This window comes from Tachypleus tridentatus, chromosome 13 (assembly GCF_004210375.1).
Source record: "Tachypleus tridentatus isolate NWPU-2018 chromosome 13, ASM421037v1, whole genome shotgun sequence".
Lineage (NCBI taxonomy): Eukaryota > Metazoa > Arthropoda > Merostomata > Xiphosura > Limulidae > Tachypleus > Tachypleus tridentatus.
In genome coordinates, this window is record NC_134837.1 from 266,516,087 (window position 1) to 266,539,315 (window position 23,229).

General features: G+C 30.8%; 1 protein-coding gene across 1 annotated transcript in view; it reads left to right on the forward strand.

Annotated features, from left to right (window-relative positions):
• The window catches only part of LOC143237570 (uncharacterized), a 41,404-nt gene that overhangs the window by 10,569 nt on the left and 7,606 nt on the right, over positions 1-23,229 (forward strand). Inside the window, exons 2-4 of the mRNA XM_076476975.1 lie at positions 4,389-4,456; positions 6,988-7,142; positions 10,912-11,042. Coding sequence (XP_076333090.1) covers positions 4,389-4,456; positions 6,988-7,142; positions 10,912-11,042 — 354 coding nt within the window. The remainder of the gene's footprint in view (positions 1-4,388; positions 4,457-6,987; positions 7,143-10,911; positions 11,043-23,229) is intronic.

The following is a 23,229-nucleotide window of genomic DNA, read 5'->3' on the forward strand; positions in this document are numbered from 1 at the left end:
GATTATTTCTCGTCTTCATAAGAAGTTAACTGTGTATTGTGATTATTTTTGGCCTTCATAACAAGTTTACTATTTATTTCAATTACTTCTGCAATTCATAACAAGATAAATATTCATTGAAATTATTTTTTGGCATTGATAACAAGTTAACTGTTTATCGCGATTATTCTTCACTTTATAAAAGTTACCTGTGTATTGTCATAATTTCTCACTTTCATAACAAGTTAAATGTGTCTTGTGATTATTTCTTGCTTTCATAACAAGATAACTGTGTAATGTGAATATTAATGGTTCCTAAAACAAGTTATCTAATTATTTTAATTATTTCTGGCTTCATAACACGTTAAATGTGTATTGTGATAATCACTTGCTTTCATAACAAGTTATCTGTGTATTGTGAATATTTCTGGCCTTCATAAAAAGTTAACTTTTTATTTTGATCATCCTTGGCCATCATAAAGAGTTAACTATTTATTGTGATTATTTCTGTCCTTCATAATTAGTTAACTGTGTATTGAGATTATTTTTGGCCTTCACAACAAGATAACTATTTATTTCGATTATTTCTTGTCTTTATAACAAGATAACTCTGTATTGTGAATATTCATGGTTCTTAAAACAATTTACCTAATTATTATAATTATTTCTGGCTTCATAACACGTTAAATGTGTATTGTGATAATCTCTTGCTTTCATAACAAGTTATCTGTGTATTGTGAATATTTCTGGCCTTCATAAAAAAGTTAACATTTTTTTTTTCATCCTTGGCCATCATATAGAGTTAACTATTTATTGTGAATATTTTTGGCCTTTATGACAAGTTAACTATTTTTTGTGATTCTTTCTGGACTTCATAACAAGTTAACTGTGTATTGGATTATTTTTGGCCTTCATAACAAGATAACTATTTATTTCGATTATTTCTTGTCTTTATAGCAAATTAACTATTTATTGAGATTATTTCTGGACTTTATAACAAGTTAAATATTTATTGACATTATTATGGGTCTTCTTAACAAGTTATCTGTGTATTGTGATCATTTCTTGCTTTCATAACAAGAAATCTGTGTATTATAATTATTTCTCGCTTTCATAACAAATTAACTGTTCATTATGATCATTTCTGGCCTTTAAAATAAGTTAACTATTTAATCTGATTATTTCTGGCATTTATACAAGGTTAACTGTGTATTGTCATTATTTCTGACTTTCATAACAATATAACTGTGTTTTATGATTATTTCTGGCATTCATTAGAAGTTAACAAGTTATTGTGATTTTTTTCTGGCATTCATAACATGTTAACTATTTATTGTCATTCTTTCCGGCCTTTTTAAGAAGTTATCTGTGTATTGTGATCATTTCTGTCCTTCGTAGCACGTTAACTATGTGTTGATATTATTTTGGCCTTCATAACAAGATAACTATTTATTTCGTTTATTTCTTGTCTTCATAACAAGTAAACTATTTATTGAGATCATTTCTGGCCTTAATAGCAAGTTAACTGTGTATTGTGAAAATTTCTAGCCTTTATCAAAAGTTAACTATTTATTTTGATCATCTTTGGCCATCATAAAGACTTAACTATTTATTGGGATTATTTCTGTTTTTCGTAACAAGTTAACTATTTATTGTGATTATTTTTGTCCTTCATAACAAGTTAACTGTGTATTGAGATTATTTTTGCCTTCATAACGAGATAAGTATTTATTTTGATTATTTCTTGTCTTTATAACAAGTTGAATATTTATTGTGATTATTTCTGACTTTCATAACAAGTTAACTGTGTGTTGTTATTATATCTCGTCTCCATAACAATTTAACTGTTTATTGTGATTATTTCTGGTCTAAATAACAATATAATTATTCATTGTGTTAATTTCTGGCATACATAACAGTTAATTATTTATTATGATTATTTTGTCTTTCATAACATTTTAACTGTGTAATGTGATTATTTCTTGCATTCATAACAGTTTAATTGTTTATTTTGATTATTTCTGGCCTTCATCACAAGTTAACTATTTATTGTGATTATATCTTAGAAACATAACAATTTAACTGTGTATTATGATTATTTCTTGCTCTCATAACAAGATAACTGTGTATTGTGATTATTTCTCGCCTTCATAAAAAGTTAATTGTGTATAGCGATCATTTCTGGCCTTCATAACAAGTTTACTATTTATTTCGATTATTTCTGGAATTCATAACAAGTTAACTATTCATTGAAATTATTTTTGACATTGATAACAATTAACTGTTTATCGCGATTATTCTTCTCTTTCATAACAAGTTTACTGTGTATTGTGATTATTTTTCGCTTTCATAACAAGTTATCTGTGTATTGTAATTTCTTCTCACCTTGATAAAAAGTTAACTGTTTATTGTAATTATTTCTGGCCTTTATGACAAGTTAACTCTTTATTGTGATTATATCTGGCATTGATAACAAGTTAACTGTTTGGTTTGATTTTTTGGCTTTTATAAAAATTTAGCTATTTATTTCGATTATTTCTTGTCTTCATAACAAGTAAACTATTTATTAAGGTTATTTCTGGTCTTGATAACTAGTTAATTATTTATTGAGATGATTTCTGGCCTTTATAACAAATTAATTGTGTATTGTGATTATTTCTTGCTTTCATAACAAGATAACTGTGTATTGTGAATATTTATGGCTTTTAAAGCAAGTTAACTAATTACTTTTGGCCTTCATAACAAGTTAAATGTGTATTGTCATTATCTCTGGCCTTCATGACAAATTAACTATTTACTGTGGTTATTTCTTACATTCTTAACAAATTAACTGTGTACTGTGATCATTTCTGAATTTCATCACAAGATAACTGTGTATTGTTACTATTTCTGGCTTTCATAACATGTTAACTATTTATTACGATTATTTCTAACTTTAATAACCAGTTAACTGTGTATTGTGATTATTTTTCGGCTTCATAGCAAGTTAACTCTAAATTGTATTTTATTTTGGCCATCATAACAAGTTAACTATTTATTGTGATTATTTCTGGCCTTCATAAGTAGTTATATGTGTATGGTGATCATTTCTGTCCTTCATATCAAGTTAACTGTTTTTTGTTTTTTTTGGCGTTTATAACAACTTAACTATTTATTTCGATTATGTATTGTCTTCATAACAAGTAAACTATTTATTGAGGTTATTTATGGCCTTGATAACTAGTTAACTATTTATTGAGATTATCTCTGGCTTTCATAACAATTTAACTATTTATTGAGATTATTTCAGACCTTAATAACAAGTTAACTGTGTATTTTGATCATTTCTGGCCTTCGTAACAATTTTACTATTTATTTCGATTATTTTTGTTATTCATAACAAGTTAAGTATTTATTGAAATGTGTTTTGGCCTTGATAACAAGTTAACTGTTTATCGCGATTATTCTTCGCTTTCATAACAAGTTTATTGTTTATTGTAATTATTTTTCGCCTTCATAACAAGTTATCTGCTTATTGTGATTATTTCTCGTCTTCATAAGAAATAAAGTATTTATTGTGTTTTTTTCTGGCATGCAAAACACGTTAACTGTGTATTATGACTATTTATGTCTTTCATAACAAGTTAACTGTGTATTGTGATTATTTCTTGCATTCATAAGAAATTAAATGTTTATTGTGATTATTTCTGGCCTTCATCACAAGTTAACTATTTATTGTGATTATTTCTGACATACATAACAATTTAACTGTGTATTATGATTATTTCTGGCTTTTATAACACGTTAACTGTGTATTGTGATTATTTCTGGTCTTCATAAGAAAGGTAACTATTTACTGTGATTATTTGTGTCCTTCATTACAAGTTATCTATTTATTTCGATTATTTCTGGCCTTCATAACAAGTTAACTGTTTATTTTTATTATTTTTGGCATTCATAACAAGTTAAATGTGTATTGTGATTATTTCAGGGTTTCATAACAAGGTATCGGTTTGTTGTAAATGATGAAAAATTAAGCAAAAAGATGATTTGTTTGGTTAGAGTTTCGCACAAAGCTACACGAGGGCTATCTGCGCTAGCCCTCCCTATTTCAGAAGTGTAAATCTAGAGAGAAGGCAACTATTCAGCACAACCCACCTTCGCTCTTTTACCAACGAATAGTAAGATTGACCGTCACATTATAACACCCCAACGGCTGAAAGGGTGAGATTGTTTTGTGTGGTGAGGATTCGAACCTGCGACCCTCTGATTGCGTGTCGAGCGCTTTAACCACCACCTTCCATGAATAAATAACACGTGTTTAAGATGATGAAATAATATATTTAATCATATTGTGATTGTAAACCTACTGAGATGTAACGGACTGTGTCTTATTGCTGCTAATATTTTATTTGTTCTTTTCTTTTCAGATCAAAAATATTCTTCTACATACTTCGTTGTCAGATCGTTTGGTTGATGTTATAATCATCAGATTCGGGTAATTATTGTTAATCCACATCAGACGGGCATCTTGTCATCTTCAGCCATCATCATAATCTAATGACGTAATGTTTTTATGAATATGAATTGGAGTGTTTGGAATTACGCACAAAGCTACACAGTGGGCTATCTGTGCTCTGCCCATCAAAGGTTTCGAAACCCGGATTTAGCGGTCTTGCGCCCTGCCTCTGGGTGGCATTTTCGAAGGTTTCCTGAGGAGATGGAGAAATTTAAAATGTTATAAAACCTAATTTAATATTTCTGAAATTGTTAAGCCTAACTCAACTGTGCTTTCTTCTGAACTTATGGTCATTTTTTATCTCACTTTTGTTTACTTACTTTCTGGTTTAAATAGATTTAAAAGCGAGATATAGGTTGATGACAAACTCTCATGTAAACATCGTTCTCTATATTACACATATTATTTATTCTACGAAACAAGTGCTGCTACCGTTTCGATTCTCACACTCCAAAATATGTTCAAACGTTTTGATATTAAACTTTTTTGGTCCACGGCTAGTCAGAGGTAATTTTACGCTATAATCTCTGGTTCGATTCTCCAACATATGCTTAGCGTAGATGACCCATTGTGTAGCTCTGCACTAAAAGTTTAAAATAAAAACTTGCCAGATCTACAACAGTAGTTTATTAGGTTTTATACCTTTTATAAGCTAATCGTATTTCTATGACTAAAGGTTTGTGGTAAACTATTTTTATATATTTTACTTATTGAGCACCATCACACAGCAAAACCGAACAATTAATCCAAGTTACATCACACAACAAAACCGAAAAATTAATCCAAGTTACATCACAGAACAAAACCGAACAATTAATCCAAGTTACTATGGTGATATAAAGAATAAAATCATGTGATTAATTAAAGATCTGTCTTGTGTGGTGTTCGGTTAACAATTTTTTGTTGAATAGCTAACGTATAGTTTAGCTGTCTTCTGGTAGCTAGCGTCCATTTGACAAGTTAGTAACAAACTCGCTTCAAGATTTCATTTAGAATTTCCTCCTAGCAGATTAAATGAACTTTTACGTCCACTAACGTCACTGCGGCTCTGTCAAACATGTTGACAAAGACGGATAATACAATGACATCATTTTCATTAATAAAAGATTTTGGCAAGTTACCAGTAAGTTATTGTATGGAAAAAATGGGCTTTTAACCAATTTAATTTAATAGCGATTAAAATAAATTAATTACAAATTATAGTAACTGATTAAATCCGACTTTAACTTCGAAAGTAAAATAGCTGAGATGCTTTCTGTGAAACTTGAATTTGAACAACGAATATTAAGTAAAGATCTCTAAGTTAAATCGATATCACAACCTGTTCCAATCTCAGTTCGTTTCTCTGGTGCTTTCGGGACGTGGATCTGTTTGTTTGTTTTGAATTTTCGCACAAAGCTACTCGAGGGCTATCTGTGCTAGCCGTCCCTAATTTTGCAGTGTAAGACTAGAGGGAAGGCAGCTAGTCATCACCACCCACCGCCAACTCTTGGGCTACTCTTTTACCAACGAAAAGTGGGATTGACCGTCACATTATAACGCGCCCACGGCTGGGAGGGCGAGCATGTTTAGCGCGACTCGGATGGGAACCGGCGACCCTCAGATTACGAGCGCATGCCTTAACGCGCTCGGCCATGCCGGGCCGACGTGGATCTAAACCATCTGTACAAGGAGTGAAGAGATAACAGTTCCTTGTTGTCATTTGTTGAGTAATTTAACAAAGAAGGAACAATCACCGTTCTTTCTTGTTATGTATGTACTTATTTAACTAAGTATGAATTATCATCTATTCCTTCTTGTTAATTATAGAATTATTTAATTAAATATGAATGATCTCCGTTCCTCTTTGTTAATTATAGAATTATTTAATTAAAGAATGAATGATCACCATTCCTTCTGCTTAATTATAGAATTATTTAATTAAAGAATGAATGATCACCATTCCTTCTGCTTAATTATAAAATTATTTAATTAAAGGATGAATGATCACCGTTCCTTTTTGTTAATTATAGAACTATATAATTAAGGATGAATGACCACCGTTCCTATTGTTAATAATAGAATTATTTAATAAGGGTGAATGATCACCATTCCTTGTTGATATATGTATTGCACTTTTGTTGTTTATTTCTTTTCCTGGCCTGGCATGGCCAAGCGCGTAAGGCGTGCGACTCGTAATCTGAGGGTCACGGGTTCGCGCCCGCGTCGCGCTAAACATGCTCGCCCTCCCAGCCGTGGTGGTGTATAATGTGACGGTCAATCCCACTATTCGTTGGTAAAAGAGTAGCCCAAGAGTTGGCGGTGGGTGGTGATGACTAGCTGCCTTTCCTCTAGTCTTACACTGCTAAATTAGGGACGGCTAGCGCAGATAGCCCTCGAGTAGCTTTGTGCGAAATTCCAAAAACAAACAAATAAAAAATTTCTTTTCCTAAATACTATATTATGATTTGAATAAACAGCTCTGCATTTTACAAAATAAACTTTGTATTTTTATCTCCGGATTTATTTAGTCCAGGTGGTGTAGTGGTTGAATTTTGCGTGGAACTGAAACAAGCACGAACCAATGATGATGCCAGGCTTTTGTCAGACGCTTTTAACGCTGGGCTAGGAACGAATGACACACTTGGAAATTATAGCGTTGACCCCTGGTTCACCAACTTTAAAGGTAAAATAAATATCTTAACGTTAGGTGTTTGATATAAGGACATTATAAGTTGTTGTGTGCTAAACATCAGTGTATAAAGTATCTTATGGTTAAGTATTACATATAAGGACATTGTAGGTTGTTGTGTTCTAAACATCAATGTATAAAGTATCTAATGGTTAGGTGTTAGGTATAAGTTCATTGTAGGTTGTTGTGTGCTAAACATCAATGTATAAAGTATCTTAACGTTAGGTGTTAGATATAAGGACATTGTAGGTTGTTGTGTGCTAAACATCAATGTATAAAGTATCTTAACGTTAGGTGTTAGATATAAGGACATTGTAGGTTGTTGTGTTCTAAACATCAATGTATAAAGTATCTTATGGTTAGGTGTTAGGTATAAGTTCATTGTAGGTTGTTGTGTGCTAAACATCAATGTATAAAGTATCTTAACGTTAGGTGTTAGATATAAGGACATTGTAGGTTGTTGTGTGCTAAACATCAGTGTATAAAGTATCTTATGGTTAGGTGTTACATATAAGGACATTGTAGGTTGTTGTGTTCTAAACATCAATGTATAAAGCATCTTATGGTTTGATGTTAGATATATAGGACATTGTAGGTTGTTGTGTGCTAAAACATCAGTGTATAAAGTATCTTGACGTTAGGTGTTAGATATAAGGACATTGTAGGTTGTTGTGTGCTAAACATCAATGTATAAAGTATCTTAACGTTAGGTGTTTGATATAAGGACATTATAGGTTGTTGTGTGCTAAACATCAGTGTATAAAGTATCTTATGGTTAGGTGTTATTTAGGTGTTACATATAAGGAATTTGTAGGTTGTTGTGTTCTAAACATCAATGTATAAAGTATATTATGGTTAGGTGTTAGGTATAAGTTCATTGTAGGTTGTTGTGTTCTAAACATCAATGTATAAAGTATCTTATGGTTTGATGTTAAATATAAGGACATTGTAGATTGTTGAGTTCTAAACATCAATGTATAAAGTATCTTATGGTTAGGTGTTACATATAAGGACATTGTAGGTTGTTGTGTTCTAAACATCAATGTATAAAGTATCTTATGGTTTGATGTTAGATATAAGGACATTTTAGGTTGTTGTGTTCTGAACATCAGTGTATAAAGTATCTCATAGTTAGGTGTTAGATATCAGGACATTGTAGGATGGTGTGTGCTAAACATCAGTTTATAAGTATAATTCTTTTTCCTTGTCTTCCAAAAATGGGGCATATTTTACTTCTGGACAAAAGCAAGGCGATAAATCAAAACCTGTTTTTTATCGCGGTGAACTTCTGTGTACAGTCTTTGAAATTTCAGTTATTCACCATAAGTGAATCATAAGTAACATTGTTTTTAATGTATTGAAGAAAATCATATATAAACATAGATTGCTTCTGAAGTGTGCATGGAACACGAAATTCTTTGGAAACGGTAAAATGTTCTATAGCTATTTCAGGTATGTTTTTTGAAACTTGTGACTAATTCTCGTGTCTTCCCAAAAACAATAAAAACCAGAACCTTTCACTTCAATCATCTACCTCTAAACCTCAATCACAACATGGATTTCAATCTAGTACGAAGTCCAAAGAACAAGCGCCACACTGTTCAAATTTGAACTTCCTATGTCATCTTCAAACAATGTTCTCTGCTCTAATAATAGAATTGTTAATACCCATACCAGCCGTTCAGAGATACATTTTTACTTCATGTGGGTTTCTCGTCGTAAAGATCAAGTTCCATTTCGGTTCTGATGAGCCAGGTGATTAAGGCACTCGACTCGTAATCTGAGGGTCACGGGTTCAATTTCCCGTCACACTAAACATGCCTTCCCTTTCAGCCGTGGAGGCGTTATAATGTTACAGTCAATCCCAATATTAGTTGGTAAAAGGGTAACCCAAGAGTTAGCGAAGGGTGGTGATGACTAGCTGCCTTCCCTGTCATCTTACACTGCTAAATTAGGGACGGCTAGCGCAGATAGCCCTTGAGTGGCCTTGCTCGAAATTCAAAACAAACAAACAAATCGGTTCTGATGATGTCACACCTTTTATTCCAAACTCCAAACTCTCAACACAAACTTTTATTTCCTTTCAACAATATTTCACGAATACCGCTTAACCAGTTTAATTGAGGAAAATCTGTTTCTGGTTGCTTAAGGAAAAACAACTTACAAAAACCACAACATCGAAGGTCTGTTCATCAGTTGGAAGTCATAACATTACCCATGAAATACATAGCACGCATACATATTTATTTCTCTGCGAATTTACAACCAATCGACAAAAGAATGCCACCACTATGATCTTAAGGTTGTACAGACGTTAAATAAAAGAATATCCTGGAGAGAGATGTTTATATGTTCAGACCAGTAAACGATAAACAGCCAAAGAAAAACTCACAAAACAGAGCAAAACGTATTCCACAACCGTTCATCAATCACAGATGCCATCATCGAGGTTTTAGTTAATAAAGAAAGTATCCTGGTACAAATAGCCACCACATCTTGTTTACAATAATAATAATAAAAGATTTCAAGTTGAAAAAGGCCGCCAACATTCCTGTTCCACTATTTTGGAGGATAATGACAAGAAACTGGAGTCATAGTTGATTAGTCCTTCACTATTTTGGAGGATAATGACAAAAAACTGGAGTCATAGTTGATTAGTCCTTGTGCTCTTCTTCTACTTAAACATGATGTAGATGGAATAAGTGGATGTCTAAACATGGTGTTAATAAAATAGCTGGATGCCTAAACATGATTTTAATGGAAGAGATGAATGTCTAAACATGATTTTAATGGAAGAGATGGATGTTTAAACACGGTGTTAATGGAATAGATGGATGCCTAAACATGATTTTAATGGACTAGATGGTTGCCTAAACATGGCGTTGGTGGAAGAAGTGGACATCTGCAAGTGTTTGTTAAGATTTATCAAGTATGAACACGACATTCTTTACAGAAATTATTACATGTCGGACAGCAGCTGTAATCATAGTCATCCAACTCAATGGTGGTAATGGAATACAATGTAAAGTGTGGTTAACGGTAGCTTTTCTCAACATTAAGTTTTGTCCGAAATTTTAAAGACTTTGTGTGCCCCGAAATAATTTAAAGTCGCTTAAAATAATATTCAATTTTTGTCTCTCTGAGAACGCAAATGCACCTTAGTAAGGTAAAAGCTAATCAAAGTTGTAAAAAGTCTAACTTTAAGAAGTAGAATACAGTTACATGTTTATCTGTTGATAATAGTAAATACGAGAAAGCTTAACCACAACTAAATTAATGTAAACAAGGTACATAAGTAAGTTTAGTTTATCTGTGTATTTATTAAATACAGGACGTACTTAAAAGGCTTACCTATTATTAAGCCTCAGACAAGTGGATTTACATATTTCGCTGATTACGATTATAACTCTTCTGTAATATTTTATAAATCCTGTGTTTGAAAGAGTAATCTTTCAGCAACTACACCGATTTGGTAACAAATATTTTGTACACCACTAACAGTTAATAAATAAATAGTTATTGTTCTATTTCTATAACGCGTACCGTACTTTCGGAAGATTATCTGAGAAACAAAAACACAATCCATCTATGAAATCTTCAATATTAGTAAATACAATATACTTTTGTGCTTAGCACAGCTAATCCTTCGGGCAACTGTAGGGTTAGCAAGAAACAAAATCATTTCCTATTCTTATTCATTATTGTTCTAATAGCCATCAATTAACAAGTGTCACAAATAACAACTGGTATTTCTTCTTTCCAGTGTTGACAATTACAAGAAAGAAACAAAGGACAGGAACCATCAAAAAGTCCCTAATTCCACAATGGATCATCGCTGTCATTGTTGTTGCTACAGCCACGTTCGTCTTCTTCTGTTTATTTGTTACAGTTACAGTAAGTATACACAGAGTTAATGTGTTGATAAGTTTGTCAGAGTTGTTGATGTGTTCTATATATATACACAGAGTGAACGTGTTGATAAGGTTGTTAGAGTTGATGATGTGTTCATTATATATACACAGAATGAACCTGTTGATAAGGTTGTTAGAGTTGTTGATATGTTCTTTATGTATACACAGAGTGAACGTGTTGATAAGGTTGTCAGAGTTGTTGATGTGTTCTTTATGTATACACAGAGTGAACGTGTTGATAAGGTTGTTAGAGTTGATGATGTGTTCATTATATATACACAGAATGAACCTGTTGATAAGGTTGTTAGAGTTGTTGATATGTTCTTTATGTATACACAGAGTGAACGTGTTGATAAGGTTGTCAGAGTTGTTGATGTGTTCTTTATGTATACACAGAGTGAACGTGTTGATAAGGTTGTTAGAGTTGTTGATATGTTCTTTATGTATACACAGAGTGAACGTGTTGATAAGGTTGTCAGAGTTGTTGATGTGTTCTTTATGTATACACAGAGTGAACGTGTTGATAAGGTTGTTAGAGTTATTGTGTGTTCTTTATGTATACACAGAGTGAACGTGTTGATAAGGTTGTCAGAGTTGTTGATGTGTTCTTTATATATACACAGAGTGAACGTGTTGATAATGTTCTTAGAGTTGTTGATGTGTTCTTTATGTATACACAGAGTGAACGTGTTGATAAGGTTGTTAGAGTTGATGATGTGTTCTTTATATATACACAGAGTGAACGTGTTGATAAGGTTGTCAGAGTTGTTGATGTGTTCTTTATGTATACACAGAGTGAACGTGTTGATAAGGTTGTTAGAGTTGTTGATGTGTTCTTTATGTATACACAGAGTTAACGTGTTGATAAGGTTGTCAGAGTTGTTGGTGTGTTCTTTATGTATACTACAGATGTTTCATGACCTTGATAAGTATATTTCATAGTACAGATGAACGTGTGTGTATTTCATACTACAGATGTTTCATGACCTTGATAAGTATATTTCATAGTACAGATAGTGTGTATTTCATACTACAGATGTTTCATGACCTTGATAAGTATATTTCATAGTACAGATAGTGTGTATTTCATACTACAGATGTTTCATGACCTTGATAAGTATATTTCATAGTACAGATAGTGTGTATTTCATACCACAGATGTTTCATGACCTTGATAAGTATATTTCATAGTACAGATAGGGTGTATTTCATACTACAGATGTTTCAGACCTTGTGTATTTCATACATACACAGATGTTTCATGACCTTGATAAGTATATTTCATAGTACAGATAGTGTGTATTTCATACTACAGATGTTTCATGACCTTGATAAGTATATTTCATAGTACAGATAGTGTGTATTTCATACTACAGATGTTTCATGACCTTGATAAGTATATTTCATAGTACAGATAGTGTGTATTTCATACTACAGATGTTTCATGACCTTGATAAGTATATTTCATAGTACAGATAGTGTGTATTTCATACTACAGATGTTTCATGACCTTGATAAGTATATTTCATAGTACAGATAGTGTGTATTTCATACTACAGATGTTTCATGACCTTGATAAGTATATTTCATAGTACAGATAGTGTGTATTTCATACTACAGATGTTTCATGACCTTGATAAGTATATTTCATAGTACAGATAGTGTGTATTTCATACCACAGATGTTTCATGACCTTGATAAGTATATTTCATAGTACAGATAGTGTGTATTTCATACTACAGATGTTTCATGACCTTGATAAGTATATTTCATAGTACAGATAGTGTGTATTTCATACTACAGATGTTTCATGACCTTGATAAGTATATTTCATAGTACAGATAGATATTTCATACTACAGATGTTTCATGACCTTGATAAGTATATTTCATTTCATACTACAGATGTTTCATGACCTTGATAAGTATATTTCATAGTACAGATAGTGTGTATTTCATACTACAGATGTTTCATGACCTTGATAAGTATATTTCATAGTACAGATAGTGTGTATTTCATACTACAGATGTTTCATGACCTTGATAAGTATATTTCATAGTACAGATAGTGTGTATTTCATACTACAGATGTTTCATGACCTTGATAAGTATATTTCATAGTACAGATGTTTCATGACCTGTAAGTATATTTCATACTACAGATGTTTCATGACCTTGATAAGTATATTTCATAGTACAGATAGTGTGTATTTCATACTACAGATGTTTCATGACCTTGATAAGTATATTTCATAGTACAGATAGTGTGTATTTCATACTACAGATGTTTCATGACCTAAGATAAGTATATTTCATAGTACAGATATTTCATAGTGTGTATTTCATACTACAGATGTTTCATGACCTTGATAAGTATATTTCATAGTACAGATATTTCATACTACAGATGTTTCATGACCTATTTCATACTACAGATGTTTCATGACCTTGATAAGTATATTTCATAGTACAGATAGTGTGTATTTCATACTACAGATGTTTCATGACCTTGATAAGTATATTTCATAGTACAGATAGTGTGTATTTCATACTACAGATGTTTCATGACCTTGATAAGTATATTTCATAGTACAGATAGTGTGTATTTCATACTACAGATGTTTCATGACCTTGATAAGTATATTTCATAGTACAGATAGTGTGTATTTCATACTACAGATGTTTCATGACCTTGATAAGTATATTTCATAGTACAGATAGTGTGTATTTCATACTACAGATGTTTCATGACCTTGATAAGTATATTTCATAGTACAGATATGTGTGTATTTTCATACTACACAGATGTTTCATGACCTTGATAAGTATATTTCATAGTACAGATAGTGTGTATTTCATACTACAGATGTTTCATGACCTTGATAAGTATATTTCATAGTACAGATAGTGTGTATTTCATACTACAGATGTTTCATGACCTTGATAAGTATATTTCATAGTACAGATAGTGTGTATTTCATACTACAGATGTTTCATGACCTTGATAAGTATATTTCATAGTACAGATAGTGTGTATTTCATACTACAGATGTTTCATGACCTTGATAAGTATATTTCATAGTACAGATAGTGTGTATTTCATACTACAGATGTTTCATGACCTTGATAAGTATATTTCATAGTACAGATAGTGTGTATTTCATACTACAGATGTTTCATGACCTTGATAAGTATATTTCATAGTACAGATAGTGTGTATTTCATACTACAGATGTTTCATGACCTTGATAATACTACAGTATATTGTCATACTACAGATGTTTCACCTTGATAAGTATATTTCATAGTACAGATAGTGTGTATTTCATACTACAGATGTTTCATGACCTTGATAAGTATATTTCATAGTACAGATAGTGTGTATTTCATACTACAGATGTTTCATGACCTTGATAAGTATATTTCATAGTACAGATAGTGTGTATTTCATACTACAGATGTTTCATGACCTTGATAAGTATATTTCATAGTACAGATAGTGTGTATTTCATACTACAGATGTTTCATGACCTTGATAAGTATATTTCATAGTACAGATAGTGTGTATTTCATACTACAGATGTTTCATGACCTTGATAAGTATATTTCATAGTACAGATAGTTTCATGACCTGTAAGTATATTTCATACTACAGATGTTTCATGACCTTGATAAGTATATTTCATAGTACAGATAGTGTGTATTTCATACTACAGATGTTTCATGACCTTGATAAGTATATTTCATAGTACAGATATTTCATACTACAGATGTTTCATGACCTTGATAAGTATATTTCATACTACAGATAGTGTTATTTCATACTACAGACATGACTTGATAAGTATATTTCATAGTACAGATAGTGTGTATTTCATACTACAGATGTTTCATGACCTTGATAAGTATATTTCATAGTACAGATAGTGTGTATTTCATACTACAGATGTTTCATGACCTTGATAAGTATATTTCATAGTACAGATATACTACAGTGTGTATTTCATACTACAGATGTTTCATGACCTTGATAAGTATATTTCATAGTACAGATAGTGTGTATTTCATACATGTTTCACTACAGATGTTTCATGACCTTGATAAGTATATTTCATAGTACAGATAGTGTGTATTTCATACTACAGATGTTTCATGACCTTGATAAGTATATTTCATAGTACAGATAGTGTGTATTTCATACTACAGATGTTTCATGACCTTGATAAGTATATTTCATAGTACAGATAGTGTGTATTTCATACTACAGATGTTTCATGACCTTGATAAGTATATTTCATAGTACAGATAGTGTGTATTTCATACTACAGATGTTTCATGACCTTGATAAGTATATTTCATAGTACAGATAGTGTGTATTTCATACTACAGATGTTTCATGACCTTGATAAGTATATTTCATAGTACAGATAGTGTGTATTTCATACTACAGATGTTTCATGACCTTGATAAGTATATTTCATAGTACAGATAGTGTGTATTTCATACTACAGATGTTTCATGACCTTGATAAGTATATTTCATAGTACAGATAGTGTGTATTTCATACTACAGATGTTTCATGACCTTGATAAGTATATTTCATAGTACAGATAGTGTGTATTTCATACTACAGATGTTTCATGACCTTGATAAGTATATTTCATAGTACAGATAGTGTGTATTTCATACTACAGATGTTTCATGACCTTGATAAGTATATTTCATAGTACAGATAGTGTGTATTTCATACTACAGATGTTTCATGACCTTGATAAGTATATTTCATAGTACAGATAGTGTGTGTTTCATTTCATACTACAGATGTTTCATGACCTTGATAAGTATATTTCATAGTACAGATAGTGTGTATTTCATACTACAGATGTTTCATGACCTTGATAAGTATATTTCATAGTACAGATAGTGTGTATTTCATACTACAGATGTTTCATGACCTTGATAAGTATATTTCATAGTACAGATAGTGTGTATTTCATACTACAGATGTTTCATGACCTTGATAAGTATATTTCATAGTACAGATAGTGTGTATTTCATACTACAGATGTTTCATGACCTTGATAAGTATATTTCATAGTACAGATATTTCATACTGTTTCATGTATTTCATACTACAGATGTTTCATGACCTTGATAAGTATATTTCATAGTACAGATAGTGTGTATTTCATACTACAGATGTTTCATGACCTTGATAAGTATATTTCATAGTACAGATAGTGTGTATTTCATACTACAGATGTTTCATGACCTTGATAAGTATATTTCATAGATACAGATGTTTCATGACCTTGATAAGTATATTTCATAGTACAGATAGTGTGTATTTCATACACAGATGTTTCATGACCTTGATAAGTATATTTCATAGTACAGATAGTGACCTTGATAAGTATATTTCATAGTACAGATAGTGTGTATTTCATACTACAGATGTTTCATGTATTTCATACAGATACAGATGTTTCATGACCTTGATAAGTATATTTCATAGTACAGATAGTGTGTATTTCATACTACAGATGTTTCATGACCTTGATAAGTATATTTCATAGTACAGATAGTGTGTATTTCATACTACAGATGTTTCATGACCTTGATAAGTATATTTCATAGTACAGATAGTGTGTATTTCATACTACAGATGTTTCATGACCTTGATAAGTATATTTCATAGTACAGATAGTGTGTATTTCATACTACAGATGTTTCATGACCTTGATAAGTATATTTCATAGTACAGATAGTGTGTATTTCATACTACAGATGTTTCATGACCTTGATAAGTATATTTCATAGTACAGATAGTGTGTATTTCATACTACAGATGTTTCATGACCTTGATAAGTATATTTCATAGTACAGATAGTGTGTATTTCATACTACAGATGTTTCATGACCTTGATAAGTATATTTCATAGATATGTGTAAGTATTTTCATACTACAGATGTTTCATGACATGACCTTGATAAGTATATTTCATAGTACAGATAGTGTGTATTTCATACTACAGATGTTTCATGACCTTGATAAGTATATTTCATAGTACAGATAGTGTGTATTTCATACTACAGATGTTTCATGACCTTGATAAGTATATTTCATAGTACAGATAGTGTGTATTTCATACTACAGATGTTTCATGACCTTGATAAGTATATTTCATAGTACAGATAGTGTGTATTTCATACTACAGATGTTTCATGACCTTGATAAGTATATTTCATAGTACAGATAGTGTGTATTTCATACTACAGATGTTTCATGACCTTGATAAGTATATTTCATAGTACAGATAGTGTGTATTTCATACTACAGATGTTTCATGACCTTGATAAGTATATTTCATAGTACAGATAGTGTGTATTTCATACTACAGATGTTTCATGACCTTGATAAGTATATTTCATAGTACAGATAGTGTGTATTTCATACTACAGATGTTTCATGACCTTGATAAGTATATTTCATAGTACAGATAGTGTGTATTTCATACTACAGATGTTTCATGACCTTGATAAGTATATTTCATAGTACAGATAGTGTGTATTTCATACTACAGATGTTTCATGACCTTGATAAGTATATTTCATAGTACAGATAGTGTGTATTTCATACTACAGATGTTTCATGACCTTGATAAGTATATTTCATAGTACAGATAGTGTGTATTTCATACTACAGATGTTTCATGACCTTGATAAGTATATTTCATAGTACAGATAGTGTGTATTTCATGTTTCATACAGTATGTTTCATGACCTTGATAAGTGTATTTCATACTACATAGTTTCAGATTGATAAGTGTATTTCATACTACAGATGTTTTTCATACTACAGATGTTTCCTTGATAAGTATATTTCATAGTACAGATAGTGTGTATTTCATACTACAGATGTTTCATGACCTTGATAAGTATATTTCATAGTACAGATAGTGTGTATTTCATACTACAGATGTTTCATGACCTTGATAAGTATATTTCATAGTACAGATAGTGTGTATTTCATACTACAGATGTTTCATGACCTTGATAAGTATATTTCATAGTACAGATAGTGTGTATTTCATACTACAGATGTTTCATGACCTTGATAAGTATATTTCATAGTACAGATAGTGTGTATTTCATACTACAGATGTTTCATGACCTTGATAAGTATATTTCATAGTACAGATAGTGTGTATTTCATACTACAGATGTTTCATGACCTTGATAAGTATATTTCATAGTACAGATAGTGTGTATTTCATACTACAGATGTTTCATGACCTTGATAAGTATATTTCATAGTACAGATAGTGTGTATTTCATACTACAGATGTTTCATGACCTTGATAAGTATATTTCATAGTACAGATAGTGTGTATTTCATACTACAGATGTTTCATGACCTTGATAAGTATATTTCATAGTACAGATAGTGTGTATTTCATACTACAGATGTTTCATGACCTTGATAAGTATATTTCATAGTACAGATAGTGTGTATTTCATACTACAGATGTTTCATGACCTTGATAAGTATATTTCATAGTACAGATAGTGTGTATTTCATACTACAGATGTTTCATGACCTTGATAAGTATATTTCATAGTACAGATAGTGTGTATTTCATACTACAGATGTTTCATGACCTTGATAAGTATATTTCATAGTACAGATAGTGTGTATTTCATACTACAGATGTTTCATGACCTTGATAAGTATATTTCATAGTACAGATAGTGTGTATTTCATACTACAGATGTTTCATGACCTTGATAAGTATATTTCATAGTACAGATAGTGTGTATTTCATACTACAGATGTTTCATGACCTTGATAAGTATATTTCATAGTACAGATAGTGTGTATTTCATACCTACAGATGTTTCATGACCTTGATAAGTATATTTCATAGTACAGATAGTGTGTATTTCATACTACAGATGTTTCATGACCTTGATAAGTATATTTCATAGTACAGATAGTGTGTATTTCATACTACAGATGTTTCATGACCTTGATAAGTATATTTCATAGTACAGATGGTGTGTATTTCATACTACAGATGTTTCATGACCTTGATTATATTTCATACTACAGATGTTTCATGACCTTGATAAGTATATTTCATAGTACAGATAGTGTGTATTTCATACTACAGATGTTTCATGACCTTGATAAGTATATTTCATAGTACAGATAGTGTGTATTTCATACTACAGATGTTTCATGACCTTGATAAGTATATTTCATAGTACAGATAGTGTGTATTTCATACTACAGATGTTTCATGACCTTGATAAGTATATTTCATAGTACAGATAGTGTGTGTATTTCATACTACAGATGTTTCATGACCTTGATAAGTATATTTCAGTAGTACAGATAGTGTGTATTTCATACTACAGATGTTTCATGACCTTGATAAGTATATTTCATAGTACAGATAGTGTGTATTTCATACTACAGATGTTTCATGACCTTGATAAGTATATTTCATAGTACAGATAGTGTGTATTTCATACTACAGATGTTTCATGACCTTGATAAGTATATTTCATAGTACAGATAGTGTGTATTTCATACTACAGATGTTTCATGACCTTGATAAGTATATTTCATAGTACAGATAGTGTGTATTTCATACTACAGATGTTTCATGACCTTGATAAGTATATTTCATAGTACAGATAGTGTGTATTTCATACTACAGATGTTTCATGACCTTGATAAGTATATTTCATAGTACAGATAGTGTGTATTTCATACTACAGATGTTTCATGACCTTGATAAGTATATTTCATAGTACAGATAGTGTGTATTTCATACTACAGATGTTTCATGACCTTGATAAGTATATTTCATAGTACAGATGTTTCATGACCTTGTAAGTATATTTCATACTACAGATGTTTCATGACCTTGATAAGTATATTTCATAGTACAGATAGTGTGTATTTCATACTACAGATGTTTCATGACCTTGATAAGTATATTTCATAGTACAGATAGTGTGTATTTCATACTACAGATGTTTCATGACCTTGATAAGTATATTTCATAGTACAGATAGTGTGTATTTCATACTACAGATGTTTCATGACCTTGATAAGTATATTTCATAGTACAGATAGTGTGTATTTCATACTACAGATGTTTCATGACCTTGATAAGTATATTTCATAGTACAGATAGTGTGTATTTCATACTACAGATGTTTCATGACCTTGATAAGTATATTTCATAGTACAGATAGTGTGTATTTCATACTACAGATGTTTCATGACCTTGATAAGTATATTTCATAGTACAGATAGTGTGTATTTCATACTACAGATGTTTCATGACCTTGATAAGTATATTTCATAGTACAGATAGTGTGTATTTCATACTACAGATGTTTCATGACCTTGATAAGTATATTTCATAGTACAGATAGTGTGTATTTCATACTACAGATGTTTCATGACCTTGATAAGTATATTTCATACAGATACAGATGTTTCATGACCTTGATAAGTATATTTCATAGTACAGATAGTGTGTATTTCATACTACAGATGTTTCATGACCTTGATAAGTATATTTCATAGTACAGATAGTGTGTATTTCATACTACAGATGTTTCATGACCTTGATAAGTATATTTCATAGTACAGATAGTGTGTATTTCATACTACAGATGTTTCATGACCTTGATAAGTATATTTCATAGTACAGATAGTGTGTATTTCATACTACAGATGTTTCATGACCTTGATAAGTATATTTCATAGTACAGATAGTGTGTATTTCATACTACAGATGTTTCATGACCTTGATAAGTATATTTCATAGTACAGATAGTGTGTATTTCATACTACAGATGTTTCATGACCTTGATAAGTATATTTCATAGTACAGATAGTGTGTATTTCATACTACAGATGTTTCATGACCTTGATAAGTATATTTCATAGTACAGATAGTGTGTATTTCATACTACAGATGTTTCATGACCTTGATAAGTATATTTCATAGTACAGATAGTGTGTATTTCATACTACAGATGTTTCATGACCTTGATAAGTATATTTCATAGTACAGATAGTGTGTATTTCATACTACAGATGTTTCATGACCTTGATAAGTATATTTCATAGTACAGATAGTGTGTATTTCATACTACAGATGTTTCATGACCTTGATAAGTATATTTCATAGTACAGATAGTGTGTATTTCATACTACAGATGTTTCATGACCTTGATAAGTATATTTCATAGTACAGATAGTGTGTATTTCATACTACAGATGTTTCATGACCTTGATAAGTATATTTCATAGTACAGATAGTCATATGTTTCATGACCTTGATAAGTATATTTCATAGTGTATTTCATACTACAGATGTTTCATGACCTTGATAAGTATATTTCATAGTACAGATATACTACAGTGTGTATTTCATACTACAGATGTTTCATGACCTTGATAAGTATATTTCATAGTACAGATAGTGTGTATTTCATACTACAGATGTTTCATGACCTTGATAAGTATATTTCATAGTACAGATAGTGTGTATTTCATACTACAGATGTTTCATGACCTTGATAAGTATATTTCATAGTACAGATAGTGTGTATTTCATACTACAGATGTTTCATGACCTTGATAAGTATATTTCATAGTACAGATAGTGTGTATTTCATACTACAGATGTTTCATGACCTATGATAAGTATATTTCATAGTACAGATAGATGTGTATTTCATACTACAGATGTTTCATGACCTTGATAAGTATATTTCATAGTACAGATAGTGTGTATTTCATACTACAGATGTTTCATGACCTTGATAAGTATATTTCATAGTACAGATAGTGTGTATTTCATACTACAGATGTTTCATGACCTTGATAAGTATATTTCATAGTACAGATAGTGTGTATTTCATACTACAGATGTTTCATGACCTTGATAAGTATATTTCATAGTACAGATAGTGTGTATTTCATACTACAGATGTTTCATGACCTTGATAAGTATATTTCATAGTACAGATAGTGTGTATTTAAGTATATTTCATACTACAGATGTTTCATGACCTTGATAAGTATATTTCATAGTACAGATAGTGTGTATTTCATACTACAGATGTTTCATGACCTTGATAAGTATATTTCATAGTACAGATAGATAGTGTATTTCATACTACAGATGTTTCATGACCTTGATAAGTATATTTCATAGTACAGATAGTGTGTATTTCATACTACAGATGTTTCATGACCTTGATAAGTATATTTCATAGTACAGATAGTGTGTATTTCATACTACAGATGTTTCATGACCTTGATAAGTATATTTCATAGTATAGATATTTTCATAGTACAGATGTATTTCATACTACAGATGTTTCATGATTTCATACTACAGATGTTTCATGACCTTGATAAGTATATTTCATAGTACAGATAGTGTGTATTTCATACTACAGATGTTTCATGACCTTGATAAGTATATTTCATAGTACAGATAGTGTGTATTTCATACTACAGATGTTTCATGACCTTGATAAGTATATTTCATAGTACAGATAGTGTGTATTTCATACTACAGATGTTTCATAGATACAGATATAGTGTGTATATTTCATACTACAGATGTTTCATGACCTTGATAAGTATATTTCATAGTACAGATAGTGTGTATTTCATACTACAGATGTTTCATGACCTTGATAAGTATATTTCATAGATGTTTCATGACAGATATTTCATAGTACAGATAGTGTGTATTTCATACTACAGATGTTTCATGACCTTGATAAGTATATTTCATAGTACAGATAGTGTGTATTTCATACTACAGATGTTTCATGACCTTGATAAGTATATTTCATAGTACAGATAGTGTGTATTTCATACTACAGATGTTTCATGACCTTGATAAGTATATTTCATAGTACAGATAGTGTGTATTTCATACTACAGATGTTTCATGACCTTGATAAGTATATTTCATAGTACAGATAGTGTGTATTTCATACTACAGATGTTTCATGACCTTGATAAGTATATTTCATAGTACAGATAGTGTGTATTTCATACTACAGATGTTTCATGACCTTGATAAGTATATTTCATAGTACAGATAGTGTGTATTTCATACT